The 22,245-nt window shown below is 43.8% G+C and overlaps 1 protein-coding gene across 13 annotated transcripts in view; it reads left to right on the top strand.

The window, feature by feature from the left end:
- ptprfa (protein tyrosine phosphatase receptor type Fa) overlaps positions 1 to 22,245 on the top strand; it is a 222,163-nt gene that overhangs the window by 110,687 nt on the left and 89,231 nt on the right. For all 13 annotated transcript variants that reach the window (XM_069193947.1, XM_069193951.1, XM_069193950.1 and 10 more), the window contains exon 5: positions 20,464 to 20,652. In XM_069193947.1, coding sequence (XP_069050048.1) covers positions 20,464 to 20,652 — 189 coding nt within the window. The remainder of the gene's footprint in view (positions 1 to 20,463; positions 20,653 to 22,245) is intronic.

Below are 22,245 nucleotides of genomic sequence, written 5' to 3' on the forward strand. Positions count from 1 at the left end.
GTGAGTGCATGCATGAAAGCAAACATCATTTCTCAGATGAGCAAGTTTTTCTGTATTAGAGTTGAGGCCAACGAGAGATGTCAGTGGTAAAACCCAGCTGTGTACTTGACTGTACCTGCAAAAGGACATGCTTATTAACTCTACACATCCTGGCTTCCATATTTGTATCTGACATCTGACAAAAAAAAAAATAATCACATCACCCCGTATATCGTTTGTGTTTGTGTATATCAGGATGAGTTGCAAAATGCGAGTGCAGCAGTTATTCTCCTTCTGGTTAAGGGGATTGTGTACATTATGTCCTTTAATTTTAACTGTAGTGTTGTGGGTTAAATTTCTACTCTAGGCATTGAATGCTGTTATATCCTCGAGGAAGGCACCTTTCCCAGATTGTTCTAGCCTAAAGGGGTACCAGCATTGCTGAATGTAACCCTACAGGAGACTAGCAGCCCATTCGGGGGAAGTCATGTTGTCGTAACACTGTGGACACCGGGATAGACTCTGGACTGATGAGCCCCGGCTTGAGTTTTGACTTGCTCTTAAAAGGCACAGTGAAACACAGAAGAGCCGCATTCATTGTCTTGGTGTTGTTCAGGCTGTGACTCTCTCTGCAGCAATCTAAAGCAGAGGTGAGGATGCACAGAGGCCCGTGATTGTACGTGCAGGATTCATAACTTAAAATAATTGTCCCTGGCATTATAAGGATGTCAGAGCATTAAATTAAAGTTCAGTGATAACAAGACGACATTTGGCTCTGCTTGCACGCTGTGTCTCATTGGTAATAACTCTCCCTTGTCACTGTGTTCTGGTGCTTCAGACATCTATAGATTTTCCACATCGGCAGAACTATCACTGTGACAGCCGTGCTGGATACCTCAGTTACGCAAGCTGCTTCTGTCTTTGACAAGCTGCATTAAAAGAGGTAAACCACACGGTGGAAAATGACTTGGGGATTGTGTAGAGGAGAGTGAGCAAAGTTTTATATATGTATGTATGAAATTGTGAAGCAATGATAATTTCCATAGGCCAGGAGTATACTGCTACCCTCTGGATAGCTCTCCGGCAGCCAAGATAATTTTGACTGGTGGACGAAATCTGGTGTCACTTTCTGGAGCCTGGCTGAAGCACAGAATGGCCTGCCCTGATATGTACAGATGGGCTCCCCTGTAATATTCCTTGGGGGGTTTAATACTCAGGATCAGTGAACTGGATAATAAGAGCAGTTAACTTTGACCCAGGCTACATATCTGGAAGACTTGCTGGTAGATATCCAAGGAACATAGACGCGTTGAGCAGGTGTACTACATCTATAAATAGCAAGAGGTTGTGTTGCGCTGGCTAGAGGGCGAGATTTAAACGTTCTGAATCTTCTGCAAATCCCTGCAGTTTTTTACAAGGGTGGCTGATGTGCTAGGCTTTTTTCCCCCTAGGTGAGCATTCTCCTTGTTTGTTTGCCAGCCCTCCTGCTTAATAAAAAATGATGAAGAGGCTCCCATGTCTCATTCCTGACCTTTAGCGGCAGTTAAATCTGTCGATTAAATGGCCAAGGTGTTTGGCCTTGATATAAATTGAAGTGACAATATACATCATAGGAGGCTTCTGCTTCTAGGGGGTGGGAGCCGAGGTGGGTATGGGCTGTGGCTGTCCGTGCCGGGAGTCTCGAAGTAAGAGCTGGGGAAACCCCTCTGGACAGGGGTCAGTTTTTCCTTGCTCTGCTGAATAATAATAATAATTTCTTACACTTATATAGGGGTTTTCTGGACACTCCACTCAAAGTACTTTACAGGTAATGGGGACTCCCCTCCACCACCACCAGTGTGCAGCCCCACCTGGTTGATGCGACGGCAGCCATAGTGCGCCAGAATGCTCACCACACATCAGCTATCAGTGGGGAGGAGAGCAGAGTAATGAAGCCAATTCATAGATGGGGATTATTAGGAGGCCATGATTGGTAAGGGCCAATGGTTACACCCCTACTCTTTTTGAGAAACGCCCTGGGATTTTTAATGACCACAGAGAGTCAGGACCTCGGTTTTACGTCTCATCCGAAGGGCGGCGCCTGTTTACAGTATAGTGTCCCTGTCACTATACTGGGGCATTAGGACCCACATGGACTGCAGGGTGAGCGCCCCCTGCTGGCCCCACTAACACCTCTTCCAGCAGCAACCTTAGTTTTTCTCAGGAGGTCTCTCATCCAGGTACTGACCAGGCTCACATCTGCTTAGCTTCAGTGGGTTGCCAGTTGTGAGTTGCAGGGTGATATGGCTGCTGGCGAAGGCACTGTCGTGGCACTGCGGCTGTTTTGTTAGTAATGTGAGTTTGCTTTCGAAGCTACCAAGGTAGATCCGAGTTTTTTATTTTTGATTTTCGGCACGTTTTTTGGCGACTGTGTTTGCTAAATATCTCTCGGATGCAATATACAACACATTACCCACAAGCCTCACTTCTTTTGTGGTCGGTCTTCACTTGTGGGGGGTCAACGCTGAAAGTTTTGGCTGTTAATGTGCTTTAAGTGCTAGAGTGGACATGCACACACTCCGTATTAATAAGTGCTGGTTAAAATACTTAGAGAAGTTTATCTCGGAACATGATGCCTGAATTATATCCCGGGGGGAGTGAACTAAACAATTCTAATTGTATGAAATTCCATTCCTAATGCAGTAGTTTTGAATTTGCAGGGAAAAATCTTTTTGCTTGCGTTTAGTTGTTTTATCAGAGTGTGAAACATTTTCAGCCGTGGAGTCTCTGGAGCTGAAACTGTGGCTTACTGCCATAGAAAATTTTTCTGAATTTCTATTTGCTTTGGCTAATGTGTTATCTGCCTGTCACGCATACAGTGCCAGGCTCCTGCCTATAGGCTTCCCTTGAGTAATGGTATTAGCAGTATTACTGATAAACTTGTCATGACATTTCATTTCGGTCACAGGACAGTGAGAAGGCTCTCTGAGTCAGGTGTGTAAGTTGTGGAAGCACACAACTGCACCTGGTCCAGTATGATACTGATGGTACATTCCACTATGACCCTGATTGGAAACACTGCTATAATATGGGTGGAGGAAGATTTCATTTGACCCGAGAGGAAAGTGTGTTGAAATGCCTTGCCTGACGTCAACAGCAAGCTTAGGTGTAGCAAGCCTACCTACAACGCATGCCAAATTAGACTATTCAGGATCGTTCACTGCATTCACAAAAGTTGGTTTATCCCGAGGCATTGCTTACATTATAAAGAGCTGACTTGCACACAGGCTTTGGACAGTTCTGAAGTGCTCTTGGAGAACCTCTTCCCCATAGCAGGCCTTTTCAAAAGCTGCATCAGATATAGAGAGAATTCTAAATTCCACCGAGATTTCCATCTCTTTTTGTTGCATTCTGATGGACACAGCAACGTATTTACTGACGCAGACAGGACACTTCATCTCTGAACATTTCAGCAACCAAAAACTACTATGAAAGTAAAACTTGAATTATTCTTTTTCCCCTTTAACTGTCTTTAACCCCCTTTGCTTCGAAAACCTTCACGTTAAGACTGGTTCTTATTTTTTTGTTTTTATCTTTTCAGTATAAATGCCAGAAGAGCTCAACAATTGTTTTCAGAAAAGGCTTTTATTTGGACTTGGAATAGAGTAACCCAATCCTTTCCATGAGGGATCGGAGTCCAGTCAAGAGTTTTAGCAGTAGAGCCAAATGTGCTAATAATAATAATAATAATTAATGCACCTATCATCCTACAGAATCCCAAAGAGCAGGCCTATCTATTATTGTATCTTGGCAGGGGAATTATACAAGAAGACTGCAGGTTCAAATCAGAGGTCTAACATTCCTGAATCGGATACTAACCTGACTCGTTGACGTTTCTCACGGGCTCAGCTGTAATTATTACAGATCCCTCTGGCACCTTCCAGTCTTCCTTTCTTCAGGTTTCCCTGACCCCCTGCTATTAGATTTTCTAGCATTGTAAGACAATTAGAAATTTGAAAAAACTAATTACCTAGTTATCTGGTTTCTTAGATATGGAGAACTGGCACTGGCCATATTGTAAAAGCACCATCTGCTGGTCTCAAGCTCTTTCATCAATCTCAAGAGACCCTTTGAAGAAGGTGCAGGCATGTATGGGTGCAGTAAGCCTTCAAGGTAATTTTGTGTGGTTTTTAGATTGAATACTTTAATTCTGTTTAATTAGTAGTTAATTAGTAAGTAACTACTTAAAAAGTAGTTTATTTCTGAATACTGCATCATGTACTGCCTGTATTCAGGTAATGTGGATCAGCACAAAACAAATTTGCCAATAGCTAGAAATAAAGCTCAACTCTTATTTTCTAACAGAAGTTGCTTCAGAAATGTCGTCTGATCGCGTTTAAGAAGACGCCTCTTCTTCTGCTCTGCTTAGGTGTGTTTCTTTTGCCCAAGGTGACTGCCTGGCTCTTCCAGGGTTTCGGTTCTGAGGTGATATCCCAGTCTTTCTTGTTAGCAGTAACGGGTCACCCAATGTATCAAAGCATAAATAATGGTGGCAAGCCTGTGACACGGTAGTAGATCATACTGATGGCTGTGGAAGTCAGGGAGCACATAGCAGAGGAGAAGAGTCGATTGAGGCGGCTTTTATTGATAAAGTGCCTGTCCGCAGCAGCCTGGTGAATATTCTGTTCTTGCAGCTGAGTGTATCACTGCAAAGGTCACGGCATGTATTACCTCCAGCTTACAAACAGAGACTCCTAGAAACAGTGGAATACCAAGCACTGAACAGCAATGCCAGTATTGTTTGCTTGCCTTGAGATATTAAGCTCTCTAATGTGGATTCAAACAAGTATTGAATCACCAGAGTGAGGTGCAACACATAACCTTTCCCCCCCATAAGAAACTGCGTAATTCTTTAAATCTCATGTGATTTCTTCGGACATCATTACTGTAGTATTTTGAAAAGTACACTGTTTTTAAAGATAGGGCACATTTGGTTTCAAATTGTTTTTTTTTCGGTGTTATTGAAAGAAGGGAGGCAATTTTGTATGTTCAGCAGACTGTAGGAATTCCTGATTTTCCAGACGTGTTTTTTTTTCCCCAGACGACAACTTTTTTTTCTCAAATAGATTTTTTTTTTTTCTCCCGGGGTTTATGTGTCTTTTGGAATTCAGATTTGGACATATAAAAAAATCTGTCTCCAGGTTGGCCCTTATTACAGCTCTCAGAATTTGCCTGTTTCGCTCGACTGCTTTTTTGCACAACGCCACCATTACTGCATTCCCGGGTCTTTATCTGAGAGAACCACCTGCATGGAACATTGACTTTGAACAACAGTGCACTCTGAAGGATCCGCACCCTTGCAGATGCAAATGGTGGCTGCCTGTTCCACAACGCAGTGTGAAATTTGCCTGTAAAATAATGAATACCCCACAATTTTTGCTAAAAAATCTTTTGTCTGTAATAAAGTTAGACACAGTGCTTTCAGGATGAAGGCTGTCGTTTCCTCCAAGGTGTGACCTGTCACAATAGGAGCCACCCCTGACCGGGCAGAGAGGAGATGGCTTATTTGCTCACCTGCTGCAGATGAGACTGTGACCTGGGCGCCATTGTTAGCATGTTTACCAACTTGACTACCTGCCTCAGCCTTCCTGTGAGCACTGGGGCGTGTTCGAAGATGGAGCCTGAAACAACATTCAGATCCTTGGCTTTTGTTTCCACAGCAACCTGGCAAACAAACGGGCTGGTTTAATTTATTAATTGTCACAGACCTGTTGGTAAATAGAAGCTTCAGCATGTTTAAAATGTTTGGCTCCTTTGTCTATCTTCAAGGGTCAGGGGAGCAGTAAAAAAGCAACAGCTGGCGGTAAAAGGATTATTTGGGTTATTGGATTACTTTATACCCAGAGGTGAACAGCCTTTCAGTTCAGTTTTGCTGAAAGCTGTATTTTTAAAACAGCTACTTCATTTTTATCTTAAGACTGGCTTGGGGAATTAGAATAAAGGCGTGCATAGGGACACACTAAACTGACCACATGGCGTTGTTTGTTGATATTCCAGCACGAACTCAAATTGCAGGTCCTGCAAGTTCTCCAAGCGGACTGGTCGCCGAAAGAAAATATTTACCAGGCAAAATGCGGTCAAGTGGATGGTGTGAGACAGTGTGTGATTTACCACTGTAGCAACGAGGGCTTCAGACCTACAGCGGCTCTCCTCGGCTTCCCCATGTAAGAAACACAAACCCGTAAAACCTGCCAACTGCACCCATCAGCAGTTCCCTGCCACCGACCTGCAAAGCGATGTTCAAATGAGCGGAACAAAGCTGGGATTGATATAAGTCAGCAGCCCTGCCAAGCTTTGCAGACTCGACAGGTGCTGCAGGCAGAAGAGCTCAGTTATTTCCCTGTAATGTTCTTGAACTCAACAAATGAGAAAGCTGGCTATTACTAATAAATAACTCAACTAATGGGGCTGCGTTCTTTCAGAGGCATTGGAATGTTTTTTTTTCCCAGGTTTCAGTCAGTGAAACCACAACAGTCTTGTTTGTTTATATAATATTCTCTCGCAGTCTAAGGTATTTTGGTGGGGTACTGGAGTGTGCTCCATATTTGCTCGTCTCGGTTTCCTCACCCCTTGAGGGATGGTTGAGTAGCACATGCCTGGCGTGTTGAGGTCTGACTGAAAAAACAACCTGAGGGTGGAGCTGCACCAGTAAATAGAGCTTGTTTGTGTAGCATATCTAGGGCCAGTTGTTTTCAGAAGCTGATGGCTGTGAACAGGGGCCAGAACCTTGCGGTGATGCAAGAGCCTTTCCATACCTGAAGATAAAAAACTGGTCTCTGAAGGTTGTTTGAAAAAACCCTGGCAGAATTCAGCGGTGTAACTGAAAAGCTGAGTTATACTCACTAGCTTGCAAAAGAAATTTTATGGCGGGTTCTATAAATTGAAGGCTTGTTTAATGTTCTTAATCTTTTTTGAAACAGTTTGTCCGCCATCTCTATCCGTAAATAGAACTCAGCTGGAGTTTGTCAGGCTGAAGTGCATTCCAGGGGGAGTCCTTTGCTGTTAAGGTGCCTTAATGCTTCAGAACCAGGGATAAGCTAATGGCCTTGTGTGTGTGATCAACGTGAGAAATACCTGATTGCACACACTGCGGCCAAGTGCAGTGGGGGAGCCGCTAAAGCTAAAAGAAGGGAAAAAAGACATTTAGGCTGTGGAGCCTCTTCAGGATGGGTGTGGGAATGAGGGAGAGAGCAGAGATAGGACGTCAGTAGGGAGAACAAGTGGATGGGAATGTGAAAAGGGGTCTGGGAGGAGGGGAATCTGGGTGACACATTTCATGGGAAGTGTGGAAGGCAGCCGCCTGTAAATGGTGTAGTTTTAGAAAGAAATTAGTTAACCGTTGGTGGAAACCCAATTTAAGGATCGTTTTTGTTCTCTTTCTGATGTATAAGTACCCAACATATACTACGTTTACTATTATTATTTTGGAGTTATCCTTTAATGGAGATTGCATAATGAAACATCTGTGATATCCCAGCAGGATTAGTTTTGTTTTGAAGAAGGGCACCCCTTCAGTGGAGGGGGCTTGTTTCTCCTTAGTGGGTTTGGCTGCGTTGTAGAACGGTTTACAGGTAATCAGTCCCACTGTTTGTTTATAACCCTGAAACATGGGAGTTGGTACAGGTTCAGATGGAAATGCTGAGCTGAAAAAAAATTCCCCTTCTAGAAAGCATTTTGCAATAACAGCTGTGATTGCGATAAGGAGGACTTTGCTGTTGTTTGTTGCACGTAGCCAGCTTAGACCTCCTTCAGTAGTTGTAATGTGTATACAGAGACTGACACTCAGATGGCCTTTGTTTGCCATCACATCAGTGTTTGCTTTGTTGGTGGAGTGTCTGCTGAAATTCATACCTGTAACAGACGTAGCACAGTGGAAAATGGATCAGGAAGATAACGCAGACACAGACGCAGCCACTTGAATTACGTGCCATGGTTTGTTGCTGTAATAGTGCCGCGGGCAAAAGACCACTTTCCTGTAGCCTGGGGTCCTTCGGCTGCTGCTCACGCTGCATTGTAATGCATCATGTAGCGCAGCAGGTACCTGCATCTTCCAAGGTCTTTATTTTCTGGGGTTGGAAGTGAATGCAATGGCTGGAGCACAGCCTCTTTTTTTTTTAGCTCCGAAAAGTCCTCCTGTTTACCATCAAAAGGCTGAGCCTGTGCAGTTAGTGGGGTCCAGGGCTCAAAGACACCAGCTGGTGTTTTCAACTGGCTGGTATCCTTGGCCTTCATGCAAAGGCATGGCTCTCCTGTCTTGCATATGTCTTTTCAGAGGCTCCAGTCATCATCTAGTGGAAGTGAAGGGTAGATAGATTGATGGTGTCAAACTTACTGTCAGCTTTATCCTTCACAGGCCCAATGGTCTTGTGCTGCGCTCACAGGAAACCACAGGGAGTTGAAAAATCATATTTTACTTAACTGACAGAATGATTCTTAAGGTAACGTCTGTCTTTCTATTAAAGGATAAAAAAAGTTTCCTCTCGATTACAACAGCGATTTATTTCAGTGCGCTTGCGTGCCAGCAGTGTTTGGGGCAATTAACAGGGTAATAAACAGAACAGAAACGGAACATTGAACAGCAAATTGAACAGAAATAAAAGATAAAAATAAAAAAAAGGAATTGAGAAAGGAAAAACACTCAGGCGAACACTCATTAGCCTGAATAAACAGATAACTCTTTAGTGTAGATTTAAAAAAGTTTGCATTTCTGAGAATGGCAGGGAGTGGGTTGTGGAGCTTGGCGGCAGAAGGCACGCCAGTGTACAAGGTGAAAATAAGAGGGAGTTTGTTTAGGATGGAGAGCAAAAAAGGCTGAAGAGACCGTCAGTCCTTGTCATGTCCCTTTCCTGGCCGTGCTGTCATGGCTTGGCTGTGTGATTGGACTGAGCGGACAGGTCCCTGTCAGCCTCTTCTTTGATTAGACACACAGCAGCTCTGCCACACTCTGCTCTCCCCGGCAAGGCAGGCGGCTGGCACTCGTGCCTCTGTGTCTTAGACTCCTCCTCCCACGCTTGGTGGGGTCTCGGTGCTGCAGCCCCAGCTTTCCCCTGGGCTCTGAGACCCCATGTTTCCTCCCTGCCGAGAGCCGCATGTCCCCGCATGTCGCAGAGTGGGAGAGCCGTTACAGCATTCCAGGTCCTTCTGCCCCGCTGTGAGCTTAGTGCGGACGTAGTCATCCAGGAAACGCAGCAGAGAAGCTCGTGCTTCTTGCGAGCAATGGGCTGCGTAATCCATGGTGTGCAAAAACAAAATACTATTCTCAACAAATTAAGCAAAGGTACAGGCTGGTGGGCTGCCTGGGTGAATCCAGGGGGAAAAAAAGGATTTGAGGGATGTGTAGATGGCAGGACTGACATTTCTTGGGGAATGAGATGGATCCTTCTTCTCCTTTTCTCTTTGTGAAAAGGCCAGCATGATTGACCAGTGAGCTGTTTGGTTTTTATTTGTTAGAGGTGCAAAATGTACAGTCTCTCTGGATAACAGATCTTTCAGACTTTGGCCTGTATTAAGCTGGAGGGGCTTCCATCTCGCAGAGCGGCTAGCAGCTAGAGCCCTGCTTGTCTTTTCCGCGCCTGTCGACGGTGTCATGGCTTCTCGGTACGGCGTTACCTGTTCGGCATTAAAAGAGATATTCCGTTAAAACTGTCAGCAACACCTCAGTGGGGATGATAAACGGCCAGGCTGCAGGGTGCACTAATGCGCTTTAAAGAGAAGAAATCCTGGCCTCTCCTCAAAAAATGATACCAATTACAGTTCTTTCCCAGGTCTCCTACCGGAGGGGGTAGGTAATGGAACACTGAGCACACGGGCTGTGGGGACTCAGCTGAGAAAATATCACCAGCTCAGGGCTCGCTCTGCTGTACGAATGAGCAGCAGGGCAGCCATGGCAGGTGGGGGGGACAAAGAAATATCTGTCATTCGGAAGCAGGATTTTATTGCGTTTAACGGGGGGAAAAAAATCATAGAATGAAAGATACGGGACGCATTCTCGAGTCTGCAACTTATGAAATTACCATAAGGACAGCAGCCAGCGGTTTTGAATTTCTTCTGATGGGTTCAGAGGATTTGGATTTATTTATTTCATTTGATGAGGCATGTCATTTGATTGCATTCAGTTTCAGCCTTGTTGCTGGGGCTTCTGGAGTAGAGAGATTCTGTGCTTAACTATCTGTAATCTGCACTAAGGGTTTATCTTCAGCGACAAGCTTGAAACAGCCTTGCAGGCCTATTGCTCCTGTGAACGTACTCTGACAGAGGACAAGGATGTGGAAGGCCGATAAAGAAGCAATTAGCTCGCTCTTTATTTTTTTTTATTAATAAAGACTTGTTTATGATTCTGTTTGTGTAATGTTCTTATGACATTGAGAAATCTTTTTTTCTGCATCTGTTTCATAATCATAAGTTTTTGTAGGTTATCCAAGTAGTTTTTCCCTCTCCCGGTCTCGGAGAGCACTGCTCTCGCTGTCCTCGATCTTGACGTGACTGTGACCTCGCTCCTCTCGAGCCGGGCCCAGTCCAAGCCAAGCCCAGCCCTCCTCAGCGTCTTCTCCGAGTGGGTACCTGCCTTCCTTTCCGCCCTCTGTTTTCTTTACTGTAAACATGCTCATCTGATAAGGCTGGTCATGTTACACTGAATAAGCCACCACTTGCGTGATTTACGACAGCTCTGAGAACAATGCTCTTATTGTTTTATGGAACAAATTGCTGCTGACGTTTCTTACTTCGGTGCAATGTCAGCTATGTGCGCGATCGGGGCCAACACCTGTTTCATGCGTTGTGTTTAGATAAGCAAATGGGAGAGTTACTGCTCCATACCAGAGGCATTCTGAAGCAGAGAATACCATACGTGCCGATATCTTAACTAATATGCTATACGTGCAGTCTTTTTGATATTTTATCAAATATTTTTCAAAACATTACGTGGTAGTGGGAGAGGGCTTAAATCTAGTGCTCGAGACGGGACACCTGCTGCCTCATCTTGCCTTTGTGCAGGGATAAAGGTGTCCTCATGCTGTGGACCAGTTGTCTTATTCCGTGCTATGTTGTGTGATAATCTTTTTAGCTTTGTGATCATTAGGCTTTCAAGATGTAAAACTTACCTCCTTGCTTGGCTGCTACACGCTACACACAAAAAATCACTGCAGTGTTCGGTTTTTAGTAAAGAAGTCGATCAAAAGAACTGGCTTTTGACGAAAGAGCAGTATGCTAAGAGTTTGATTGCATTTACAGGAGAAGATACTTCAAAACCGATGATAAATGTATATATGCATTCACATACACCTTCTTAGGTTTACCTGTCTTGAGATTTTTAAAACTGAGTCTTATGCACACAGAAGCATCTGGTAAACATACGAATCTTCAAAGGCTAGGGGTTCAGACAGCAGCTATTAAAGACGTATTAGGGGCTCTTGAAGTTGCTGTAGTGTGTGTGAGGGAAATTAGCAATGCTAATAATTCTACAAACCAATTATCCTTGATATAAATATGTGAAGGTCGAGAGTTGGTTCTGGTGGAGAGAATTGACAGAAACAATTAAGGGGAAGAGGCCTGGTGATTTAAAACAGGTCTCTGTGAAACCCTGAGGGCTATCGTACCTGACACTGTGGGTTTCAGAGTCATACCTCTCAGCTGCTTGCAGCTCACCGAGATGTTCTCAAGAATACAGGGGAGCAGCTGCAGGAGAATGGCTGGAATAAGAGGCTCTTGTGGGTTTGTTTCGGCACTGCATGATCCGATCTGCTGAATCGAAACTACTGCACTGTTAAAATCTTCCATTGTTAATCTACTGTGTTGCAAGATATCTTCAGATGCCAAACCAGCCTTTCACTGGCGAAGAAAGATGCCTTTGATGCTCTTTTTTCATTTTTTTCTATCTGCGTCATCAAATACTTTATCTTGAATAGAAATATTGGTGTTTCTTTTCATAGTAATTTTTCTTCTCCAGTGGGACTACTGCCAGCAATTAAACAGACATTTCATTCTGTAGAAAGACAATTTAAGAGTCTGAAAATCTGATGTCTTGCATGAAGTGTGATGAATTCATATTTTGTATGATGGTTTCAGCAGTCGAATGAGTTATAGTCGCACATTATGCAATAAGAAATGTAAGTTCCTTCTCAGTGAGCGTAAAATGAAAAGAAAACAAGGGATTGTGTTGGTATTTAGAATTTGGACACAGAATACAGGATTTCAGACAATAGACTAGACGAACAGTTTCTAATTGTTTTACAATTCCATTTCTGGTTACTTGCTTTTTGTAGAAAATCATAATAAAACATCTGGATCTGTGTTAAATTTATTGCAAACTGCTACTCTGTGTGTAGTAGTTTCGTACTACACTATACTCGCTGTATTGTACTGTATAAGGACCTCAGTGTCTCCTTATACAGTCCAAGTAATGTTGCTGTCCACCGATCCCCATTAAAAAAAGCAAGGTCCTCCTGAGTTGCTTGCGTGTGTCAGGCTGGGACACTGCACCCTCTTTGGTTTGCAAATGGAGGAGGATCTTCTTAAGAACACTGCCTCCTCGGGGGATGGGGGGGGGGTGCCCCCTCCTTGATTAAAGTGGGGGTGCTTCCTTGCCTCCTCTCTAAATGTCACTGGAAACGAAGGGCTCGTCTTCTCACTTAGCGGCGCAGCTGTTCTTTCACCCCGGCCCGTCTGTGGGGCCGCGCCGGCAGCCAGCTTGGGCGGCGCTGCAGAGGAGGCAGGAGAAAGCAACAGATGTGTGATTAATTAAAGCGCCGCATCCTCAAGACGCAGCTCGCGCACTGCAGGAAAGCCGACACAAGACCTTGACCCTCGAGCTTGCTTTCTTCTCGGCGCGTGTTAATTGTGGACCTTCTGACCTGCCCAAAATGCTGCTCGCCTTAAATTTAGGCTTTTGGTGTCCAATTTAGCTGAAAGCAGAGGGAAATGAAATGCTCTCAAAGGAATAAGGCACTTCTAATCCAAAAAGCAGTAATGAAACCTATCTTAGCATTTACTGCCTCTTTTTCATCCACGTGTTCTTCCATATGACTTTGTCCTGTATTATTAGAAAAAATATATTTTTTTATTGTCTACCCTTTTCGTTGGCTGCATCACTGAATTTTGCAGTTGATATGGAACTAAACATGCCGCAGAGCCCTTCTCAGAGCATAGTCATTCAATTATTCATGCGGGCCTTTCAAACTATAGTGCTAACGAACAGTCATTCGTCTGAGTGCGTTTTTCAGATTAAAAAATCTGACAGGTATGTACAAGCGTTTCGTTCTGACAACAGGAGAGAGAGAGGGGGACAAGAGGTGAAATACTAATCCCAGTATTATTGCCGTCAAGTGTCTAGATCTCTCATGCAAGTTGCGCCACCAGCATGGCTGAAAGCTTTATGGATGAAGCTATTGTTCAGTCCAAGAACATTCCAAAAGCAGTTTAATCCATTTTAACAGGTTGCCATGTCGTTAAGACAAATTTGTGAATAATTCCTCCCAGTGAGGAATTCTCCGGGAACCTGCTAGCAGTGTGTAGTATGATGTATCATGGCCTAGGTCTATCCGACTCGCCTCGTCACTCACGAACTTGGTAGAACTCTTGCAAACAGTCAAGTATGGGTTGGGGAGGACTGTGTCACTTCTCGGCACGATTACGATTTATTTAGCATTATCGTCAGAGAAATGAGCTCCTCTTGGGTGTTGGTGCTCGGTATGTACTAAGTTATGACACAACGAAAGTACTGCTGTACATTTGGATGGACAAAAGATTAAAGAAATTAGTTTTTTTTCTCGCTTATAAAAATAAATGGTATTTTCCTCCATAGCAGCTGCTAGCCCTTCTGCTAGGGTAGATAGTTGTGAAGTACAGAGGAAGAAGATGGTTTACCAGTTGAATTAAACATCCTCAGATGTTTCAAAAAGAATAGTAACGAAGTATAAGTCTTGTTGGTGCCAGTCTGTAGACATCAGCCCTTATGCAGAAGAATGGATCATTAGAATAGCTGGGGGGTGTTAGAAGACACGCAGTTTCACCTTGTCATTCTTCGTGTAAAGCTGCATAAGAAATAAACAGAGATCCCTTTGTTTCCCAGCCTAATCACTTATTGGCTCACTAAGGGAACTTGCCTGGCAGCTTGTTCTGACCTAAGTTCATATCAAACATTTGTGTTTCTTTCCATTTTACAAGATGGCTGCCCAATTACTGAAAGGAATGCATCCAAACACCTTGTCATTGCAGCGCCAAGAAAACAATGAGCTCTATGTCAGAATGTTTTTTAAATTCAAACTAGGCCTCTGTACGAGTGCCAGTGTGGTGAGCCATTGAACAGGGACGAGGCTGAGCGAGCTTGCTTGCTTTCTTTCTATCTGTGAGAGGCATCAATCTTGGAGTCAGGCTGGGCAGAAATAAGGGCGTAGTTTCAGAGCTGTTCAGTTTCTGTCATTTTTCTTCCCTGCCGCAAAGATTTGTCATTAGTGCAGTGAATTATTAGGTTTTATAAATGCTGTGAATTAAATGGAGGACCTGTGCTGTGACTAGTGAGGACACTAGTGTGGTCAAAGAAGAAAAATATTGGTCAGGGCAGTGAAACTTTAATTCACTTTTAGGTTTTGACAGTCTTTTACACAAGATCATCTGTAGTTTAGAGATACCAACCAGTATGAAGTGCAGTTACAGTTTGCCGATCGATTTCGTGAGTGTAGTAGGTCTGTTTGTCTTGACAGTGCACTGCTGTTGTGACATGTTGCACCTGCTGAATAGGCTTCTGCAGCTTGAAGCAGACCTACGTTCTCGTGTCTACGAGACATGTTGGAGCACCCTGCCAGACAGCCTGAATCATCTTCGACTGACAGCATGACATCTTGGTGGAAATTGAGCATTTTGTCTGTGTATGGATGAAGTGGGTGGGTCAGTAATCCCCCCAATAAAAAAAAAACCTTCAGCACAGCCAAGATGAGACAGGGCTGTTATACAAATGGCCGGTACACTAGTTGTGTTCAGCAGATGGCCCCCCAAAGAGATAGTAAGGCAACATACCATAACAGTGGCTGAGTGCTTCAATAACCTGTATCAGATGTCTACAAATTTCTCATTTATTTTCCCCAACTGAAAGTGTCATTACTCCATTACAGTTAAGAATGTGGCTAATGCAGTTTGTTAGCCGTATATTTCCACACTGATGTGATTGTTTCCCACTTTAGATTTTCTCCTTTTTTTTTTCCCATTTATCCTCCGCAAACAAGTAAGATGACATGCTTTATTTGCCCATCCGGATAAACAAAGACCTCCAATGGAAATTCGTTTAAAAGATCAACCACATTTAAAAGCTTTTACAAAGGCATAACATTTTGCTGCTTCATTGCATACGGACTATGCGGACCGTCAGAGCCTTTGTTTTAGAGGTCAAAAGAGTCTAGTTTTTTTTTTCTTCCCATCAAATTTCTTCTCTGTTTTCTCTCCTTTTAAAATATTTAAGTGGCAGTTGAATGCCGTGACTTGTTTAACCCTTGCCTCCTACAGGGTTTAGAGACGAAACAACAGAAAGTAGTCCACATTTGTAACAAAGTGACAGTTCTCGAGCTGTGTTAGTCAAATCACATTTCAATCCCATTGATGCTGCTTGGTTTCCTCATGGAGAATAGTAATAATAAAGCCTTGAATTTGTATAGATTTTCATCCCAAAAGATCTCAAAAGCACTTTCACATATAGGAGGGAAACGCCATCAACCACCAGTGCAGCCGCACCTGGGTGACCCTGCGGGAGCCATTGTCCCCTGTTGAATAAAACTGTAAGGAATCTAACGGCCCAACTGTGCATCATGGCACTCCTTCGGGTTTATTTACACGTGAAAGAGGCTGGTCTGCCTCGAGAACAGAAATGCTATTCAGTGGAGAAGAAAACAGGACAAAAATATGACTGTGAATAATAAAAAACAATTCTGAAATAAAAAAGGAGACGTTTACTTTAACAGATTGTCCGCCTGTACTGCGTTGTCTGTGAATGGAGAAGAGCAGCACAAAGTGGTCTTAGCATTTACAGCAAAAGAGGTTATTGTGGCGCTTAATTAAATATACAGCACACCTTTTTTTAAAAAAAAAAATGGTACTCCTACTGTTAGAGCTCACTCCTTGGAAAAAAAAGCCCGGAAAATCTCAAACAGCTACGCAACTAGAGTTTTAAATTATCATCTGATTGCTGTATCGATACAGTACAACCACAGGCTCATGTAATAACTCCCCAGGAGATCTCTGCTCTGCTCTCTCTGGGTGTTATTACTGCGTCCTGGAATGCTTGCAATGTGACTGCAATATAGAATAAGCAGTCTTGCAAACACTACCTCAGAATCCCCCTCGCAGACCACTAGGCAGCCTCAGCAACACACGCAGAAATGGTGAAAGATGGTCTTGCTGAAACCCTGTGGAAGATTACTCCACCTGTTCTGCCTAGGCAGCTCCAGGGACAAGCTTGTGAAAGACGCAGGCACTGTCTGTAGGGCAGTCCAGACAATTAAGAATCTCTCACAGGAGGATTTAGGTAAACGTGTTGATTTTGCTGTCTTTGATACCTTTTTCCAAGGTCCCACATCGACACACCACCTTTTAAATGCTCAGTGAAGCATAAAACCTGGGAGAATCCCCTGTTTAACACTGCTCTTGCCCTCATCTATAGTTTCACTGTACTTAAGATGTCAGATTTCTTCCACCTGTGTGAGTTCTGCAGGAAGCTTAGCTTTTTCAGGGTTTAGCTGCTGTGTGCCAGTGATGATGAGCTGCAGTGGCAAACACAGTTGTGCACAGATAGAAGGGTGGGGGACTCGTAGCAGGACAACTTCAAACACTATTCGTTACTCTGGACCTCACTGGGGGTCTGATCATTTGACTCACTTTTGGGTAGCTTTACATTTTTTATGGGCTAAAGCTGTGATGTCATGCAGGGAATGGGAAAAGAGGGCAATGTCATCTTATTAGTATTCACTGATTAAGCAAGTGCAAAACGATCATATATCTTTAAATGCTTGCCTGTCATTGCCTGATTTCGCAGACTTTGGAAGGTACCGGGAGTGTTTAGTATAAGCCATTTACCTTAAAGGCTTTTATGCAAACTGCTACTCTTCCTTTAAAAACTGTCAGTGTAGCATCATCTAGTATTAGAATGATCTACGTGTGGGGCATGCAGAAAAAAAAACAATAAAGGGTGTGCTCAGGCACCTTCAACATCACTTATCTGGTGCTTAAACTTCCCTCCATCTTTTCCCCTAGCAGTGCAGTTGCCATGGTTACCTGGCTTGCTTTTCCAGAGTGAAAGGTGTCACCTTGGCTAAATAAATCAAGGCTGACTATGCTGCGTTGCAAGAGCGGTGTTGAGGAATGGCCACTGGAGAGCGTATTGCCATCTTAGATTCAAATTAAATCACCCTCAGCTCCCCCCTTTGCTTAAAACTGGAAGGTTACAGTGGTGGCAGGTGCTCTCTGAGCAGCGTGAGCTGAGCGCCTCATGCACTGTTCCACTTCTCATTGAGGTCTCTAGGAACGGTGCTGTTGTGAACGTCTGCGGGCCCCCCTGAGTGTTCTAAGATTCCTAACACTATTGTATTACTGGCTAATTGTTGGTATAGATTCTCTGGGATACTGCAGTTAAGGCACTGCCACACAAAGAATCAAACTGAGCCCATCGTTTTTACGGCATCCATACTGTCTGGCAGACACTTATTCCCAACAAGAGACCCGAAGCCCATCCCAGAAGTACTGTACAGGGCGCGAGGCAGGACTGCACCCCGCATGCGGCTCCGGTTCATCGCGGACCTTTTTTATTTTTTGCAGGTTCCTTTGAACTTTTCCTTTCCTCGTGATTTGGGCTATTGCTGTTGAAGGGCAAACCAAGTGTTTTGTCCGAATGTACTGAAGCAGGGGAGTCTTCAGAGCACCTCATGCCCCATCACTTTGATGACTGTACCTGACGGGCAGATCTCTCTTTTTTTTATTTTGTCTGTGTGTGTGTGCGTGCGAGGTGTTTTTGCTCTGGTTGCTGCGCCGTGCCGGCCGGGCTAGATCAATGGGGAAGAGCAACCGATGCAAAATGAGTTTTTCGCCAGGCCGGCGCCGAGCCCCCCACCCCCCCCCACCACCCAGCCCTGCTGGTGCACTTGCGGACGGCTGCAGAATCCAGTCATCCGTCAGCGGAGGAGCAGCGCACTGGGCTGTGACCCTGGGTTAAACTGGAGACACGCTGGAGAATTCTGAACGCAGATGAATGTCCTCCTCTTTCTCCATCACCGCCACTCGGAGCGTGGGTGACTGCAATCTAAATAAGATCTCCAGGAGGTACCACTTCATTCCCCACGACTGCTGGCTTCCTTTCATTTGCAGCACCTCGTGTGTGTGTGTGTGTATATATATTTGTTTTAATTATTTTAGCTGGTTAATTATTTATTATGAGAAGAAGATAAATTAAATTGAAAATCCTAAGATTGCCGGCTCAGAGCATTTGAAGCTGGATTTGCTTTGACAATGTGGCTAATTAAAGTCACGTCGCTGATAAGGAGCTTGTCATAATTTGTAGGCTGCTCCAGACTGCAAGACGATGTGCTTTTGATTCCTCTCTCTTTCCTTCTAAATGTGCTGGGTATAAACAGCGGATGAAGGTGGCGGTGGCTTCACAGTGTCGTGATTGTGCTTGGAAATTGCAGTGACCCGGAGGTGATAGCCTGACTCGGTTAGGACAATTAACTGGGTCATTCGCCTCTGTTCAGATGGCCCTGTAATTGCAGAATGCTCCCAACTGCCATACAAAAGAAAAGGACAGGATAAAAGGATTTTTCCCGTGACTGTGAGGCCGACGTGACCTCTACCAGAAGTGTACAAATAAGCAAGAGCATTTTTCATTTCTCCACCGATATCTGATACTGCAATATTCCCTTCCCTTCACATGGATTATGGAACATTTTCAGCATAATAGGCCTCAACAGTCTATCGCTGTCACCGTTTCCATTTGCTTACATCACCCATTTATGTCCTGCATCACTGTTTCATTGTGGTTCGTGTACGGTGGGCTGGTGTGTAGTGAAATTATTTAGCAAAATTTTACCTCACGGTCTCAGTGTGTTCCAGCCCCTTCATTATTATTTTAGATTTGTGATTCAGCACACCTCATATCTTATACGTCACAGACTCTTTGTACCCCTGAGAAATAGTTTTGTAAACATACTTGTCTCGTCTTGGATGTGTTACAAGTCTATCACCGTCAGTGCTCCTCATTATTTTCATGGTAATTTTAAACCTGTCTTGACGTAGAACTTATCGTGTCTGGTATCGACACTCTCTGGAAACCAGACATGAGGAAACAATCACTCATATACATACAGTAATGAAGGGCCTGTACTTGTGCATCGCTAGAGCACAAGGGATTTGTATTGACAGGACTACAATTTGGAGTGTCATTGCTTCCCTGAATCCAGTTGTCTTCGAACAAGTGTGCTTGCTTTCATTAGTATTAGATTCCTTTTCTCTTCGATTCCTTCCTATTCCCTTTTATGATATTTACAGCATATACTGTGTTAGGATTGTGTCATTATATATCCAGTGTTCAGGTAACACCGATTCGTCAATGAACGTGTTATGTACAAGGACAAAGACAAACGCTCTCGTTAAATTATTGTGCTTTCATTACAAAGGGTACACACGTAGGCACCAACACTGTTGAATGTACAGGCTTCTCTTTTGTATTTTAGCGATTACTTGATCTTTCACCTTGCCTTTTCAATGGCTTCAGTGGTATATAGGCTGTTAAAAGTGTCAACATTTGCGTGTACTTATTTCAAGATCTGGGTTCATAAGAAACAGTCTGGATGGTTTCATCAGGATGTCAGATTTCCGATTCCCTGTCTGGCTCAGCACAGAGTTAAGACCAACATGGCAGGCATTCATGGCTCTGACTTCATTTTCCTTCTATATACTTGAGAGGTGGCTTTTACTGCACTTAGAACTTGTAATTCAGGTAGGATGGTAATGCACAGCATAAGGGAAATTGCAGGAGCTTTTGTGGCAAGAAGCCTGTTGCTGAGATAAGTGTATGTGGATGACATTTCAAAATCTAATAGTCTTGAGTAAACAAGTGATATTTGTCGGCTTTGGGGCATTCTTGAGACATGTCTAATATCTAAAATTGCTTTTTAAGACTAATGCATTGGCTCACCTGGAATCATCTGCTGCTTGTTCACTTGTTAGACACATGTACAGTATATACTGAGGCTCGTCTTTACCATGACTTTGTTGTAAGCTAGAGCACACAGGTGATTCAACATACCCTGCCTCCGTGTTTGCAATTGCAGATCTGGCTAAACTGTGCAGCGGCAGGGTCGGCGGGGGTCACACTCCTGACATCTCATTTACCGGCCGGGTCTTTATTCCAGCACCTCCCCGCGCAGAAAGGCCCAGGAGCAAAGGCTAACAGGCTTCCATGTTTTTGTTTTGCAGAGAACCAGATACCTCACGGGTTCCCCACCATTGACATGGGTCCTCAGCTGAAGGTGGTAGAGAGGACGCGGACAGCCACCATGCTGTGCGCCGCCAGTGGGAACCCTGACCCCGAAATCTCCTGGTTTAAAGACTTCCTGCCCGTAGACATAGCTGGCAGCAATGGGAGAATCAAACAGCTGCGCTCAGGTAAAAAGATCACCACACACGCTCTCTCTCTATACACATTAAATCCATGCAAAAAAATAATTGTAAGAAATGTTAGTAAGCACTAAACTTGATCCTTGAGGCAAATGGGTGTTCCGTTTGAATTTGCCTGCAGACCTTTTAACTGCGGTAATTATGTCGCGCAGTTGTGCGGCTGAATAACACTGCACGACTCCTGTGTGGCCTTGAAGATGTCTACGCACCTAGTACAGTGCCCTGCTGATCATTACAGAAAAGGGTGACGCTTGTTTTGTGAGGAAAAGGAACGTGGGCCTTACAGAGAGCACCCCTCTATGAAAGAAAGAAAAAAAACGGTCTTATTTTGTCTGCTGATAGCTAAGGTGACAGTGATCCTCTCTGGAGCTTGTTCTTTTCTCTGTTCAGAACTCTCTGGTTTCTGCCTTCACCCCTTTAATGATGATCACAAAAAAAGCAATCTGGGTCCAGGACAGTGAATCTGCAATACCTGCGAGTCCCCTGTACACTCCTGCCAGGTGTAAACCAGGATCTTTTAAAACCTCTCTTTGGACAGACCTCACTTGATTAGTCATCCTCTGCCAGACAGAAGGCTGAGTGTTTTAAGTGCCATATGGTTAAGATTTAAAGACAATCTGACAGGGTGCTTCTAACCAGTAGGCTTTCTCCAAGCCTTTAAAGAAATGCCAATGTTTTTCAGAGGAAAAGTAGAAAAAAAAAGAATGAAAGCTCTTCATGATAAATCTATCTTTTGATGTCCTCAGCCTCTTCAGCTGTGCAAGGCCACAGGCCCATTCTTCCAGCTGCAGTGATAGTTGTTTCAGATGAACTCAGATTTTATTGCTATTACTACAGCACAGCACTACTAATTTGCAGCTTCACTATCTTCAGAGATTTCCCCTCCTGCTGTGCATTTGCAGATGCATGCCTTATTTGGAGCAAGGCATTTTAAAAACGTGCATTATTCTCTTGAGGACCTTATTTGCATGAATACAACAATTAGTGACTGACGTAAAACGTCCGTATTCTATAAGTAAATTAGACATGTAGCAGATTTGTATATATTGTTTGAATTTGTTTTCAGGCTGTCTTTTGTTAAATACTAAATATCAAAGTAGAACTCTTTTTTTCAATGTGCAATTAAAGTCCCTTTTGATTTTGAATTGACCTTTTTGTGCTCATCTAGAAATTTTCTTTGTATTCTTTGTGTTAAACCCAAGCTTAAGCCCTTTAAAACAAAAGAAAGGAGTAGTTACAGCTTATATTATTGAAGCACAGGCTCTGCTCCCTGTTGCTATCGATTGCTTACGGTGAAGGCTGCCTGGTAAATACACACAGCTCTCTGCTGCCCTGGGTTCAGTCAGGGAGGATGAAAAGCAGAGGAAAGAGATTACCATTTCTGTACAGATTAATGTTACCTGTACTGCAGTGATAAAAACATAGGAATTAGAATCTCTAAATGTGTTTGTCCTAGGATACACCCCGATACCAACCAGACTGTTGTTGCAGTCACCAGAGGAAGTTATTGAACTGTTTAGCCTTGCAATTTATTTGCAGTTTCAAGATTCTTGTCTTCTTTACAGAAAACAGCCCTGTATG

Source organism: Lepisosteus oculatus, chromosome 9 (assembly GCF_040954835.1).
Source record: "Lepisosteus oculatus isolate fLepOcu1 chromosome 9, fLepOcu1.hap2, whole genome shotgun sequence".
Taxonomy (NCBI): Eukaryota; Metazoa; Chordata; class Actinopteri; order Semionotiformes; family Lepisosteidae; genus Lepisosteus; species Lepisosteus oculatus.